Raw genomic sequence first — 15,519 nt, 5'->3', positions numbered from 1 at the left:
TTCTTCTGTTGGAGGAGTGCAAATATGTTCCTGCCCCAGGGTCTTTGCACTTGCTCTTGCCTCAGCCTGAAACTCTCTTTATTCTTATCCATGCAGCACATACCATCTCTTCCTCAGATGCATGCTCAGCTATTACCTTGGCTTTATCCAATTTTACTTTTCTTCCTAGCATTTACCACTCCCTGGTTCCCCATACTGAGATGAGAAACCCAGGAATGTTTCCATTTCTGTCATTTCCCATAATTATAGACCACAGCCCTTAAGGATGCCTGCTTTGAAGCTAGAGCGCTAGAGTTTCAATCCAGGGTCCTTGGGCACGTCTTTTAACCCACCTGTGCCTCAGTTTTCTCTTGCATAAAATGGGGATAATAACAGTACCTACCTTCTGGAGCTGGAAAGATTCAATTGCATAAATCACTGTCTGACACTCTACTGTGTGATTGTCAGGTATTGAAAGGGTCAGTGGGGGCTGGGGTTGTGATTCAGTGGGAGAACATGAGGCCATGGGTGTGATCTTCAGCACCACATAAAAATAAAGGTACTGTGTCCACCTACTACTAATATATATATATATATATATATATATATATATATATATATATATATTTAATATATTATATTAATAATATATTATATTATTTAATATATTATATTATTTAATATATTATATTTATATAATTTAATATATTATATTATATTAATAATATAATATATTATTTAATTTTTAAATATATATTTTTATTTAAAAAAGAATCACCAGTACTGAAAGTGATGCCCATCATGTAATTGTTCATCGAATAAATTAACAAGTAAACAAAAAAAATGGCAGAAAAGCATACAGTAAGCCCTCCATCTCTGTGGGCTCTGCATCTGACTATTCAACCAACAGCAGGGGAAACAAATTACTTTTTAAATTGCATCTGTACTGAACATGCATAGACTTTTTTCTTGTTATTATTCCCTAAACAAAACAGTGTAACAACTACTTACGCGGCAGTTACATTGTACTAGATAGTATGAGTAACCTGCAGATGATTGAAAGTATGTTAGGATGTTCCATTTTCTATAAAAGACTTGAGCATCTGTGGGTATTTATATCCTTGGGAGTCTGGAACCAACCCTCCATGGATACTGAGGGACAACTGTATACAGCATGAGCCCATTAAGTAAACACACACACACACACACAATGAATATATAATTTCCAACTGCATATTTATGGATTGAAATGCAGAGGAAAAAATGGCTGTAGAGGCCTCCAGAAGTTCTAGCAGCAGCACTCTCGGTTGGAAAGGAGAATGGGATTCAGACATGCTGGAGGCATTTGGTGGCATCTGTGTCATTCAGCTTTTTCCATGTGCCACGTGGACCATAAAACAGGCTTTCCAAATGTTAAATATTTCTCAAAAGGAATCCTCTGCTCAGGGTCCAAAGCATGCAGACCTGCTTGTCCTTCTCAGCATCTGTTTACCCAGATGAATCTCCTTTAAGTAAGGCAGACGACAAGCCAAGGAAGCCGGCCACCGAGGCTCGGGCGCTGTGGGTCTGCCTGTCTGTCTGTGTCTCACTGTCTGTCTGTACCTCACAGCTCCTGAGAAGCCTGCTGCAGCCGCCAGCGTGGAGGATGGTCCTCATCTGCACACCCCCCTTCCCCAAAGAAACTGAGGGATGGATCCCCGACTTTGGACTGTGAGATCCCTTCCTCCAGGACTCTCCAGAGGCAGGTCCCTGGCCAACCAACAGCAAAAGTCCAAGATTCAACAACCCAAGCAGCACGGCCACATCAGCCAATGTCCCCGATTAGTTTAAAAAGAAGAGGAAGAAGAAGAAAAGAAGGCTTCTGTGTCCATGCCTCCTCCCTCAAGATGATCTCCAGACACCTCTTTTCACAGGGTGGGGAGGTCTGAACTGGGGGGGAGTAGGAAATTTCCAGAAAGCGCGGTGGATGCTGGGGCCTCTGCAGCATGTTTAAAGTTGTCTAATGCAGTTGGATGTGTGTGTGTTTGTTTGTTCTTTCATTTTTTTTAGAGGTGGCAGGCAAGCTCTTTGGTTTTCCTGAATACCACCCAGCTATGCCACCCCCTAGTATTTCTTTTCTGTCCGCAAACCCCTAAGGTGGGAATGCACTGGCTTTATTTTGTTTGTTTATCTATTTATTTATTTTGAGACAGGGTCTCACTGAGTCGCTGAGGGCCCCATAAGTTGCTGAGGCTGGCTTTGAACTTGCGATCCTCCAGCCTCAGCCTCTGGAGTCGCTGGGATGACAGGCGTGTGCCCCGCGCCCAGCTTGGACTGGCTTTGTGACACCATGATTCTGCCTGTTGGAACACGCTAACAGTGTCTTGCAGAGAGAAGGCGCCCAGGCTGGTTTCCAAGCAGTTGATAGACATACTGTTAAGTAACATTGCACCACAGAGAATGTTTCCCCTTTTCTCTTCTTTCTCAATCCTGATTCAGCCAGGAGCAAGTCTCCATTTTGTGCCAGTGGGTCCTTGACACCTTCCTGACCCTATGGTTCTTTGTGCTTTTTAACAAAGAAGGAGCTGCCCTTGGGGTTCGGTCTGCTGTCTAGATGGAACTCAATGGTATTCTTTTATTTTCATGTTATATATTTTATTTACTACCTTCCATTTGTGGCTCTGCAGAGATGGATGTGTTATGTCATTTCTGTTCAAATAAATTCATATTTATAGATATGTGGCAAATTTCAAAAATGAACATTAGAAACACAGTGATAATGAGTTTTCCAGAGCAGAAGAAAAAGCAGTGAATTTTCATGGAAAGAATAAGAAACTAAAAGTCAAACTATATCTGTTCCAGTGCCTTTTTTGTTTTTCTTGGCACTAACTAACTATGCAAGCTAATGTCAGGCAAGTTTCTGGGGTTCTCTCTGCCTCCAGTTTATTCCTCTGGAAAATGCAGATAAGAACACCTGCCTACTTACCTCACTGTGTTATGAAAATTAATTGTCACAATAGGTGTGTTCCCCGGGGGGGAATGCTAAGAGTTTTACCAATACAAGTCGTGATTCTTAGATGACTGTGAATCTCAGGCATTGGCTAAAATACTGAGCCCTGACAAAAATAAATAAATAAAAGTGAATGGACACCCGTTTCTACCCGCCATCCCACCCACATGCCCATTATGAGCCAGCTCTGGTCCCCGGAGGATGCTGGGACACGGGTTCTCGGCACACAGGGACGCGCCATTCCAGGAGATCGGATCCTCGTTTCTGTCTGTAATATCTGGTTGTTTGTTTGTATGTGTTCCGGTCCCTGGTCTTTTCCTCAAATTCAATGAAAAGTGTTGCTGAGAGGCAGAATAAAAAATGGTTTTAAGTAAAGCGTGTTTATCACAGTGAGTGAATTGTGTTTCCTTGGGGGCTCCCATCCTTCTGGAGATTTCCAGAACCAAAATGTGGCTCTCCCACCACAGTGTCCTTCCATAGAGAAGGCCACAGAGAGGCCAAGGGATGGGGGCTGAACGGGGCATCCATGCTCAGATAACCTAGGGCATAAAATGGCCCTGGGGTCCACATATTTACTGGTGCATGATAGTTGTACATCATGGTGGGATTTGTTACATATTCATACATGCACACAATATGATGCATTGTGCTTCGGCCAATTCACTCCCAGTCTTTCCTTTTCCCCTCCCCTCCTCCCTCCCCCCATCCCTTTCCTCTGTTTTACTGATCTCCTTTGATCTTCATGAGACACCCCCACCCCCACCTTTCATTTCCTTCCTCCTCTCTAGCTTCCACCTAAGAGAGAAAAACCTATGACCCTTGACCTTCTGAGTTTGGCTTATTCCCCTTAACATAACGGTCTCAGGTTCCATCCAATTTTTCTGCAAATGACATCATTTCATTTTTCTTTATGGCTGAATAAAACTCCATTGTGTGTATATATACCAGATGTATTTGATCCATTCATTGGTTGATGGACACCTAGGCTGACTCCATAGTTTGGCAATTGTGAATCGTGCTGCTGCGAACTGGGGTGTGCGGGGATTGCTCTAGTATGCTGACTTTAATTCTTCGGGCTAAATACAGAGGAGTGGGATAGCATATATACATGGTTGTAGATGGACACAATACCATCTTTATTTATTTATTTTTGTGTGGTGCTGAGGATCAAACCCAGTGCCTCACATGTGCTAGGCAAGTGGCTCTAACACTGAGCTACAGCCCCAGCCTGAGTTTACTGTTTACATAAACTGAAAATTCTGGGAGAATAGCTTCAGGTATGGCTAGATCTGGGGGCTCACTGTTAATAACAGCTCTTCCCTGTGCAATTCTCAGTCCCAGCCTAATGAGTTGGTTTGGTGACGAGATGGCTGCCCATAGAGTTGAACTTCTTCCTACCCACTTAGGAGCACCTGTGGAAATAAAACATTCCTTTAGTAACTACAGGAAGAAAAATCTGGTTTCATCCAAAATATTGCACAATTCATCTGAGATAGGACACAGCCATGTGGTCCCCATGCCAACAGATTGCTGCTGTGGCCAGGGGTACTCAGCACCCTATGTGTCCACTCCAGGGGACTGAGTGCAAGGCTAGCCTGATGCAATCTTTACGGATGGAAGGTGTGGGAAGGGTGGTTTCCCAGAAGAGAACCAAAGTGCTTTTACCAGAAGGGAGGACAGATCCTGGCAGAAAAACAACCACTGTCCACATGAACCATTCTGCTCCCAACTACGCCTTCTACCCACAGGACTCTAGGGATCTAGTGGCTTTTCCATGTCCCTCTTGTGTTATCACTGTCCTCTCCTTCCTCCTCTGACCAACATTTGTGGGGCAGCTGCTCAGTCACAGAAGCTGGGGGAGGCTTTGGAAATTTCAGTACCACGAAGAGGGACCCCTGGAGAGGCTGCCCATGGTCTAAAGAGGGGGAACAGGCACACACACACCATCTGAAGGCCACACCAAAATGACAGGACAGGATGACCACAGTACCACACAGTCACTTTGCAAGACAGAGCACCAGCAGTAGATGAGGGGAGGGAAGGTTCAGGAAACAAATGCCCATCTCACTGCCGTTGGCATCCCCAGGCTCGGAGAGCTGCAGCTCTTGAGGCTGCCCCGTCTCTGCCCACAAGTTATGGGCAGAAGCAGATGCAGACATAAAATCGCTGGCCTCAGCTCCTGGATCAGCAAATTATCTTTGGCCTACAGGAAGACAGCTGCATTCAGCAGAACGGCACCACGCATGAATCTTGATACGTAACCCTAGATCCAGGCTTCTAAATATAAAAGACAGTTTAGGGCCACCAGTTACCTCCCCCACCCCCTGAAAAAAAAAAAAAAGAAAAGAAAAAGAAAGAAAGAAAAATCTTTTAAAATAGCATCCACATTTGTCAAGTTACCACCAACCCTTAAAAAATACTCACGGACATGGAATATTTGAGCCTGGGGATTATCCTTGGAATCAGATCCCTGAACCCAGACATTTTTTAATTTGGGTTTTGAAATAAATCCCTTAACAGGCAAATACACTGCTCAGGCATCACCCCTCATCGCTGGAGAAGCCTCAGAGAGAAGGAATTCTCTTTGCAATAGATGGATCGGTTGCAGCAGAGAGTCATTATCAGAGGTCCGAAGTGGGACGTTGGAAGTTCCCTCTCTGCGTTGCTTGCGTGGGGCATCTGCAAGTCATCTGAGGTACCCGCTCCCATCCTCGGGGGAGCGCCAAGCAGGCCGGCAGGACCCAGGACAAAATGTTCACCTCTTCCTGCCTAAATGCCGACTTGCCCAGGTCTCACCCACACACCAGTCCACCGGCAAGCACTGCTTTTTGTTCCCAAGCTGTCATCTCCTGACACTGCCACCACGTGTTCATATCTGCCTCCTCCCTGAAGGTGACATGGAATCCCATGAATGGGAACCGGTTGTGCTTTGGAGTGAAGTATTGGGGGGAACTCATAAGAAGTCCAGTCCTGCCTACAGGGAGGTAATAAACAGCCTGGTGAACGGCATGAAAGAGAAGCCATATGTCTTGAACCATTACCAAAGCTTATCTAAACTATGACAGTAGCCTCCTACTCGGGCTCCTGTGTCTTCGTATCAGATTGATGGTGTTACGAATATTACAAAGTGACTTAGCTCAAATTTATTATCTTACAGTTCTGGAGGTCAGAAGTTTCAAGTGGATCTCCATGGGCCAAAATCAAGATGGCGGCAGGGCTGGAGTCCTTTCTGGAGGCTCTCTGGGAGAATCCCCTTTCTTACCTTTTCCACCTTCCAGAGACTGCCTGCATTCCATGGCTCATGACCCCCTTCCATCTTCAAGGTCAGCAATGGCCACTTAGCTGTCACACCACACCTCTCTTGTTCTGACACCTTTCTCTCCCACTTCCTTATTTAAAGACCCCTGATATTACACTGGGCCCATCTTGGATAACCCAGCATGATCTCCATATATTAAGGTCTGCTAATTAGCAATCTGAATTCCATCTGTTCCCTTAATTCTCTCTTGCTACGTAACCTAGTATATTCACAGTTTTCAGGAATTCGTATGGGGCTGTCTGTCTTTGGAAGACCATTATTCTATCTAACCCATTCTGTGTTCCCATTCATGCTCCATGCAACAGCCAGGGTGACCTCGAAACCTAAGTGGAGGGACGGGGACTGTAGCTCAATGGTAAAGCGCTTGCCTCTCATGTGTGAGGCACTGGGTTCCATCCTCAGCACCATATAAAAATAAATAAAGATACTGTGTGTCCATCTACAACTAAAATATATATATTAAAAAAAAAAAAAAAAACCTAGGGCTGGGGATGTGGCTCAAGCGGTAGCGCGCTCGCCTGGCATGCGTGCGGCCCGGGTTCGATCCTCAGCACCACATACCAACAAAGATGTTGTGTCCGCCGAGAACTGAAAAATAAATATTAAAAATTCTCTCTCTCTCTCTCTCTCTCTCCTCTCACTCTCTCTTTAAAAAAAAAAAAAAAAAAAAAAAAAAAAAAAAAACCTAAGGGAATCCCATCATTCCTCTGCTGAAACCTGACCCACCCGTCTAAAAATCTCCCATGCAATCACCACAGCCCATGAAGCCCTACATGGTGAGTCCCATGGCCGCTTCTCAGATCTCCTCCCCTACTCCGGACTCCCCCTCACCCCTCTGCTACAGCCACACCTGGCCTTCTATCCACCCCCCCCCCAATCATACCAAGATCATTTTTGCCTCAAGGCAAAAAAATGTGCTTCCTCTACCCAGAACACCCTCCCCGGGGTTTTACGTGGCTGGCTCTTCCTTATGCCCCAGACCTCAGCCTCTCAGAGAAGCCAGCCTAAGCTTCTCACTAGAGCAGCCACTCATCCCTAGTCACCTGCCATCACATCACCCTGCTTTATTTTCTTCGTGGGATGACCTGTGACTTAATAACCACTACCTGTAATTTTCTTATTTATTCAACCACGCATTCGTTCTCTTCTTTATTGTTTTACCTGCTGGTTGTCCATCTCCTCCCCCAGGCTGTCAGCATCCTGAGGACAGAGACTTTGCCCGTCCCATTCACTGAGCACCTAGAACAGGGCATGGCACCAGGCAGATCCGGGACCTATTGGCTGAATGAGTGAAAGTTCTTCCCATGGGCCCCTTCACCTGGTTAAGGTCCATTTCTGTGTGTCAAATGCAAGGCCTCCCTCTGTCTCATGTTAAATACCTCTTCAGAGAAGCCTTCCTGGATATGCCAACCCTTCAAGAATGGGGGGGGGGTCTCCCGTTCACCTGCTCACATGGTGCTGTAGTTACCCTTTGAGATCTTATCATCACAGTAGCGGGGTACACTTGGTGTCATTACCACTTAATATCTGGCTTCCCAACTGAGTTGGGGTCCCATGAGGGTAGGGATGGTGTCCATCTTGTTCACCTCTAAGTCCCTGAAACCTAGCCGGGTACCTGACGTGAAGAAGGTTTTCCATGGATGGATGGACGGATGGATGGATGAAGCTAACCAAGGTATTGGATGAAAATTTTGCAACCCCCAAACATTCTCACATATTCCTTTACCACCGATCATGAGGAGTTAATAAAAGAAAGAGATGATGAAGCACCTATAGCAAAAAGTTATTTCAAGATAGGGACCCAAAAGAACCCAGACCCTCTGGGTGATCTGTCCCCAAGGCCTCCTCTGAGGCTAGGCTGCCCTCTGCTGGTAGCAACGGAGAAAGGCACTTGAATGAAGGGCTCTTCTTTAGTATCTTCTGTGTTTTTGGAATCTGGTTTAGAAACTCACTGGGGATGCAGGTCAGAGCTCATGCTTAGTATGCCCTTTGATCCCCAGCACCACCACCCAAACAAAACAACAACAAAGTAACGTTGAAACAGAAGCCGAACTAATGCGGTTTTGTTTTGTTTGTTTGTTTGTTTGTTTGTTTATTGCAGTGAGCGTTGGGGACGTGAACCCAGTGCCTCAGGACTGCCAAGCAAGCAGCTATACTGCTGACTACACCCCCCCGCCCACAGCTAACACTTTTTAGATCTTATGTCAGGCACTGTTCTAAGCACTTTGTGCTGCACATACATTTAACCTTCACAAGAACCCACTTGCGGCAGGTATTACGTACTTACCTGTAGGCACTAGAACAAAGCCCTGAAGTACAGTCAGCCGCTTTTGAACTAGATATTTGACTGATCACTGGGGTAATTTTGGGGCTAGCTCACTTTAAGATAAGGCTCAGGCCTGAATTTCACAAGAGTGATGCAGAGATAACTATTCATATCTCTGCTCCTTAGAAATACCCAAAGCAGACAAGACAATCAAACGCCTGGTGACTAAGAAAGACAGAGGCCAGATCAGTAGGGCTTGTTATTTAGCTCCAGACTCCATTCTAAGTTTATCTTTATTGGCTTGAAAGAAGTCATTTAGCCATTTAAAATAAATACTGGATAACAAATAACAAATATTATGGCTTGCTGTCTATTCGGGTACTGTGCTAATTCTTGACATGTATTCTCACTCAATTATCATTAGCATATATATATATATATATATATAATTTTTCTAGCTAGCAACCATATGTGTGTGTGTGTGATTTTTTTTCCTAGCTAGTCTACATTAGTTCTTTTTAAAAATTTTGTTCTTTTTAGATATACTTGACAGTAGCGTGTATTTTGACATACTGTACATACTCGGAGTATAACTTATTCTAATTAAGATCCCATTCTTGTGGTTATATATGATATGGAGTCACACTGGTCGTGTATTTATTTATGGACATAGGAAAATTATGTCTGATTTATTCTACTGTCTTTCCTATTCCCATCCCCTCTCCTTCCCTTCATTCCCTTTTGTCTAATCCAGTGGACTTCTATTCTTCCCTCCACTCCCCCCTTATTGTGTATTAGTGTCTGCATTTCAGAGAGAACATTTGGACTTTGGATTTTGGAGATTGGCTTATTTCACTTAGCAGGATAGTCCCCAGATCCATCCACTTACTGGCAAAAGTCATAAAGCCAATCTTTTTTATGGTTGAGTAATATTTCATTGTGTATAAATACCATACTTTCTTTATCCATTCCTCTGTTGAAGGGCACCTAGGCTGGCTCCATAGATTAACTATTGTGAATTGAGCTGCTATAAACATTGATGTGGCTGTGTCACTACAGTGTGCTGATTTCTAATCCTTTGGGTATTATATCAAGGAGTGGTATATCCTGGGTCAAATGGTGGTTCCATTCCAAGTTTTCTGAGGAATTGCCATACAGTTTTCCAGAGTGGTTGCACCAATCTGCAGTCCCACCAGCAATGTAGGAGTGTATCTTTTCCCCCACATCCTCATCCATATTTATTATTACTTGTATTCTTTTTTTTTATTGGTTGTTCACAACATTACAAAGCTCTTGACATATCATATTTCATACATTAGAATCAAGTGGGTTATGAACTCCCATTTTTACCCCAAATACAGATTGCAGAATTGTATTCTTGAAAATTGCCATTCTGACTGGATGAGATGAAATCTCAGTGTATTTTTAATTTGCAATTTATCTAATTGCTAAGATGTGGAACATTTTTTCATATATTTGTTGGCCATTCATATTTCTTCTTCTGTGAAGTGACTTTTCCTTTGCCCATCTATTGATTGAGCAACCCTGGATTCAAGGACACTCAGCCCTCAGTATCTGTGGGGAATCAGTTCCAGGGTCCCCCCCCCCAGCCAGGATACCAAGGTTTGCAGATGCTCAAATGGTTTATACAAAATGGCATAGTATTTGCACAGAACCAACACACATCTTCCCTTATACTTTAATCATCTCTAGATTACTTATCTTACCTAATATAGTGTAAATGCTTTATAAATACTTGTCATACTGTATTGCCTAGGGAATAGTGAAAAAGAGAAAATAAATCTCTACATGTTCAGTACCAGACACAATTTTTTTATCCCAAATATTTTTAATCCAAGGTTGGTTGAATTCCCAGATTCGGAACCAACAGATACAAGGGGCCAACTGAGCTACTATTAACTCCTCTTGACCTCTGAAGAAACTAATGCACAAAGGAATTCAGTAATTTGTCCAAAGTCACACAGTTGAAAAGCTAAATAACTGGAGCCCAGCTACTCGATTCTAAACTCCACATTCTTAATCATTACACTTGACTAATTCCCGTAAAATTATAAAACGAGTCTCACAGTTTAGTTCGTAACTAAGCCAAACTAGGAAAATGACCTTTTTTCACATGACAGGATGAAATGACCTATTAATCACCTGTTACCCATTTTCCATAATTAGATGCAAACTTGACATAAATTTGTGTGAGCTGAACTTTTGGGATAGATTTGCATTCATTACAATACATTTTCTGTTCGGAATCTTATCAACTGTTTAAGAAGCACCGAGGTCTGACCTCTATGTCTAAAACATATTTTCTATGCATGGATAATTAATATTCAACAAGGAAGGAAAAAAAAGAACAACATCCTTATTGTTTATGAATATGACCTCATCTGAGTATGAGTCAGAATGATTTTGGTTGCAAGCAACAGAAAATCCAATTGACTTAGCACGAGAAACATGAGAGAAGTTACTGGTTCTGAGACTGGAAAATTTCAGACAAAAGCAACCTTCAAGGTTGGCTTGATCCAGCACATCACAGTAGGCTCTGTCTCTATTTATTTTGGATTCTCTCAGCTCTGTTCATGGTTATACGTATTCCTGGTTCTCAGATTGACTTCCTTCATGAGAGGAGGCTCTCGGGCTCCTACCTACTCCATCCACGTCCCAGGAGAAGGAAGACCTCTCTATTCAGACCTGCAGACAAAATGTATTCTGCATTCTCCAGTCAAAGGACTCAATTTTGGACTCAAGTCCATTCCGGAATAATTCCTGTAGCAAAAGGAGTGGAACTGTCCAGTTAGGACCTGCCTGCGGAATTTCTCAGTAAATTGTAGCTTTCAATTTTTTTTTTAAAGAGAGAGAGAGGAGAGAGAGAATTTTAATATTTATTTTTTAGTTCTCGGCGGACACAGCATCTTTGTTGGTATGTGGTGCTGAGGATTGAACCCGGGCCGCACGCATGCCAGGCGAGCGCGCTACCGCTTGAGCCACATCCCCAGCCCCTAGCTTTCAATTTTTATCTTAAAAAGATGAGAAGTGCCTACCTGGGTGAAGTCTCAGCAATGAGGATGACCAACAGTTAAAACTTAGTCCCCCTCACTCACAAATCGACAAATGTATAAATGCACAGGAAAATGTTGAGGTTCCGTTTTACTTAGCATCAATGAGGGTGTGAGAGCCAGAGGCCCCAAATAGCATCATGGTGATCTTCTTTGTAAAGAAATTTAACAATTTCTACAAATTTTGGTAGGTGTGTATATACTCTTGGGTCTAGTAATTCTATTTTCATTAGGAATTATCCCCACGATTTTAATCGTAGGATATGTGAATGGGGCAGGTTGCATGGATACATGATGTTATTATTTATAAAAGTGCAAAACAGAATACAGAACTGCCCATCCAGAGAGACCAGTCTTCTGGCTTCTCACTGGAAATAAAAATAAGAATGCAGGAAACCACACCAAAGTAAGATGTGGCTTAGTGAATGACTACCCGGCAGATATTTTAACAACTACCACTCAGGTAGAGAAATAAAATTTTGTCAGACACCCCAGAAGTCACAAAATGAGACTGTTTTCAAATTAAGATCTCTACCCCAAGAGTGGATACTTCTGAAATTCACAAGTCTTTATTTTTATAGCCAGCTGAATTCTTACAGTCAGTCCAGTGCCCAGATTCTATGATATTGTAAGATTTGTCATATCAATTATCACATGATAAACTGTCCCATGAATTCCCAGTGACTTGTAACAAAATCCAGAATTCTCACTGTGGACACCCAGGCCCCACCGGGTCAAGTCTGTCCTCCTACTTTCCAATACACTCCAGCCATCATACAAATGGCAGAGATGCAGAGAGAACACAGGCACGTCTAGCAAGAAAAAAATGGACAAGTCTCTTATGATGGTTTGGAAATGGTTTGGTCCCCCAAAGATTCACGAGCTAGAAATTTGGTTCCCAGCACAGAGGGGTCGAGGTGGTGGAACCTTTGAGTAGCAGGGTCTGGTAGAAGGTAATTTCCTGGGGGCCCGGTCTCATGAATGCACTGATGCTGTCTCTCGGGAATGGGTCAGGTCTCTTAGGGGTGGATTAGCCCTCATAAGAGCAAGTTGACATTAAAAGAGCAATCTTGCCCTCTCCCCCATCTTTCGCTTCCTTTCATGCCCTGATTCCAGCCTGAGGCCAGTGAGCCCATGGTGCCTCTAATACAGCAATGCCCTAACATTTGAACCCTCCTGGGAAATGCCTTCACAACCCCTGAGCCGTTGTGGTCTGACGCCCACATCAACAGAGAATCAGAGAAAGCAGAGGCCTTTCTGATACCAGGGAGAGTCGTGAACTCTTGTCACGCAAAGATAAATGACACAAAAAGTGATCCATAGGGGACCCCGCCAGAACTTAACTCATGCAACAGGAGGTCTGACCTCTCTGTGATCTTCAACATGGGGCCAATAGCTGATATCGATGTTCGTTTCTCTGTTCCAGGAAATTTTAATACGAAATGATAAGACTTTTCCCTCAGTGGTTACAGGGACGAGTTTATCTCTTTGCAATCGCCCTGAGAGGATGTCAAAGTCAGTTTGAGGACAAAATAGAGCTCTGTAAGTCAGACCCACCATCCCAATCATATCTTCTAAATTCGGTGAAAATTCATTGGTCTGCTTTCATATAAGGCAATAATAAATAGACAGAAATGATAAAACAAAAAAAAAAATTCTGAGCTCGACAAAAACTAAAAGGTCCTTTTTGAAAGTAGAAACAGCCGCGATGACAGTGTGGTTTTCCAGAATGTAACTGTGTGTACCCTGTTGTGGAGCAGTGCCATATATACCAAGGACCTCTGACTCCTCTGTTCAGTTGTTTCTGTCAGAGAGAGAAGAGGACCATTGCCAGTCCACATGGTGCATTTGTACCAATTAGAAAGAGGTACCCATTCCTCTAGGTAGCACAGCCTGGAGACTGGACCTCAGAGGAAATCAGCACTTAACCTGCCTCCTCCATATGGCATCCCCCCGGGGAGAGCGCACCTGCAGAACCCCAATAACTGGGTGTCCCAGCATCTTCAGGATATCAGTTATGGTGTTTGGCATCAAGAGTTCATGCTTCACTGTTATCCCTGGTCACTGTTAGCTAAGAAAGGCGAGGTCTTAAAACTATCTTTAAGCATCAAAGCATCTGCCTCGATCAGATAAGGAGTCCACCCTTCTATGTTCTTTCTTTCTTTTTTTTTTTTAAAGAGAGAGAGAGAGAGAGAGAGAGAGAGAGAGAGAGAGAGAGAGAGAGAGAGAGTTTTTTTAATATTTATTTTTCATTTCTCGGCAGACACAACATCGTTGTTTGTATGTGGTGCTGAGGATGGCCGCACCGCTTGAGCCACATCCCCAGCCCTCTATGTTCTTTCTTATCTCTCAAGTTGTTTGGGAGAAAACCCCAAGCTCATGGCTTCCTCAGTGCCTTTGTGAGCAAGTCAGGACTGCTATTAGAAAGACAGCCCAGAGATTGTATTCTGGGTCTTTGGCAATCTCTTGGCTTATCCAATGTAGCCAGCACATTCAACATTTCTGAATATATTGAGAAAATTTAGGCTGTCAATAATCAGCTCCAAGAAACTTTTCCTGATTCCTGTCCCCTTCCTTCACCTGGCTTACATGCCTTCTGGTCTTCTATAGAATCCCATGCCTCCCTATTGTCTTCTTGAAGATCTGTTGCCACCTTTGCTTTATGGATTCCTCTGGGTTTGGAACCACGTTTTATTTATTCTTGTTCACATCGTCACAGTAGAGAAATTTTCACACAATACAGAAACATGTAAACTAAAACGTGAAAGTCCCCCTTCTATCAGCTCCTGTCTCCAATCCCACTCCTCTCACCTAGGGACCACTAATAAGAGTGTTATGTATCCTTCCAGAACTTTCCATTAGCAAGTATGACGCTAATAAAAATGTTAACTATTATTGAGTGTTTACCAAGAGTCAGAGGCTGCACTAAGCACTTTTCATGCAGGTTCCCAAGTAATTCACAAAACAAGTCTATAAGATAGGTTTTGTCTTCATGCCCCATTTCACAGTAGAAACAGCCTCGATGACAGTTGCTAAGTGGTACAGCCAGAATTGGAACTTAGGTGAGATGAGTCCATGCTTTTAACTTTTGTACCTGTCACTTACTTTTGAAGACTGCAATGTCATAGACCCTTCTCCATAGTTACCCATGTAATTCTATGTGTTCCTTTTCAACTCTGCTCCATATTCTATAAAATTTATATAGCCATTCTCCTACTTCTGAACTTATAGGGTGTTACATTTTTTTCATTTTATTATTTTATGAAATCTAAGATTGCTTTGACGGTAAGAGGCACCCAATTTCAGAAGGATTAAAGTATTTTAAAATGTGCATTTTAGAATTAAAATATTATGGTCTTAGAGAGAGTGCTGTAAATGAACATGCTTGTGTATATAATTTTTCATGTGTGTATTTCCGTAGAAGTTTCCTAGAAGTAATATTGTGCATAAAAATGAAGATGCATTTTTTATTTTGATAGATACTGTTGAATTCCCTCCAGGAGACCATATGTTAGTCATCTGTGTTCCCGCTTACTTAGCAAAATGTCTGGTACACTGTAGGTATTAAATAAATAAAATGTTCAGCAGATGAAATGCAGAGGATGGCCCAGGAAAAAAAAACAGAGTATTTTTGTGGAACACACAAAAGCAAAACAGAATAACAAATATATGACAATGACAGTGAGGAAGATTAGATTATTTTAGTATCCTAAGTGTAAGCTTCTTGCTGAAACACGGGCCACAGTAAATGACAAACGCTAATGCGTTTTGTGCAGAATGTCGTGTCCAAAGTGACTATGAGAGAGCTTGAAAAATAACTTATCAGAAGGTGGTGTGCTCAGTTGAATAAAAATACACTACTAACTCCAGTGTTTTAAAACCCTCAAGCTAAGGG

The 15,519-nt window shown here is 42.9% G+C and overlaps 1 protein-coding gene and 1 long non-coding RNA gene across 4 annotated transcripts in view; one reads left to right on the top strand and one right to left on the bottom strand.

The window, feature by feature from the left end:
- TMEM233 (transmembrane protein 233) overlaps positions 1 to 1,835 on the top strand; it is a 34,923-nt gene extending 33,088 nt beyond the window's left edge. For both annotated transcript variants that reach the window (XM_081283000.1, XM_081282999.1), the window contains one exon: positions 1,589 to 1,835. In XM_081283000.1, the coding sequence (XP_081139126.1) occupies positions 1,589 to 1,693 (105 nt within the window). In that variant the 3' untranslated portion in view covers positions 1,694 to 1,835. The remainder of the gene's footprint in view (positions 1 to 1,588) is intronic.
- A 1,029-nt stretch (positions 1,836 to 2,864) lies between these two features.
- LOC308643164 lies at positions 2,865 to 5,792 on the bottom strand. 2 transcript variants are annotated; one of them, XR_014020716.1, is made up of 3 exons: positions 5,393 to 5,792; positions 4,913 to 5,245; positions 2,865 to 4,380 (listed from the first exon to the last, which is right to left on the bottom strand). It is a non-coding gene; the product is annotated as an uncharacterized lncRNA (long non-coding RNA). The 2 variants fall into 2 exon arrangements; XR_014020715.1 differs by having other exon boundaries at positions 2,865 to 5,245.
- Positions 5,793 to 15,519: the final 9,727 nt, after the last annotated feature.

This window comes from Spermophilus citellus, assembly GCF_964194105.1.
Source record: "Spermophilus citellus genome assembly, chromosome: 3".
NCBI lineage: Eukaryota > Metazoa > Chordata > Mammalia > Rodentia > Sciuridae > Spermophilus > Spermophilus citellus.
The sequence above is the reverse complement of the archived record's forward strand: the minus strand, read 5'-3'. Positions and strand labels throughout refer to the sequence as shown.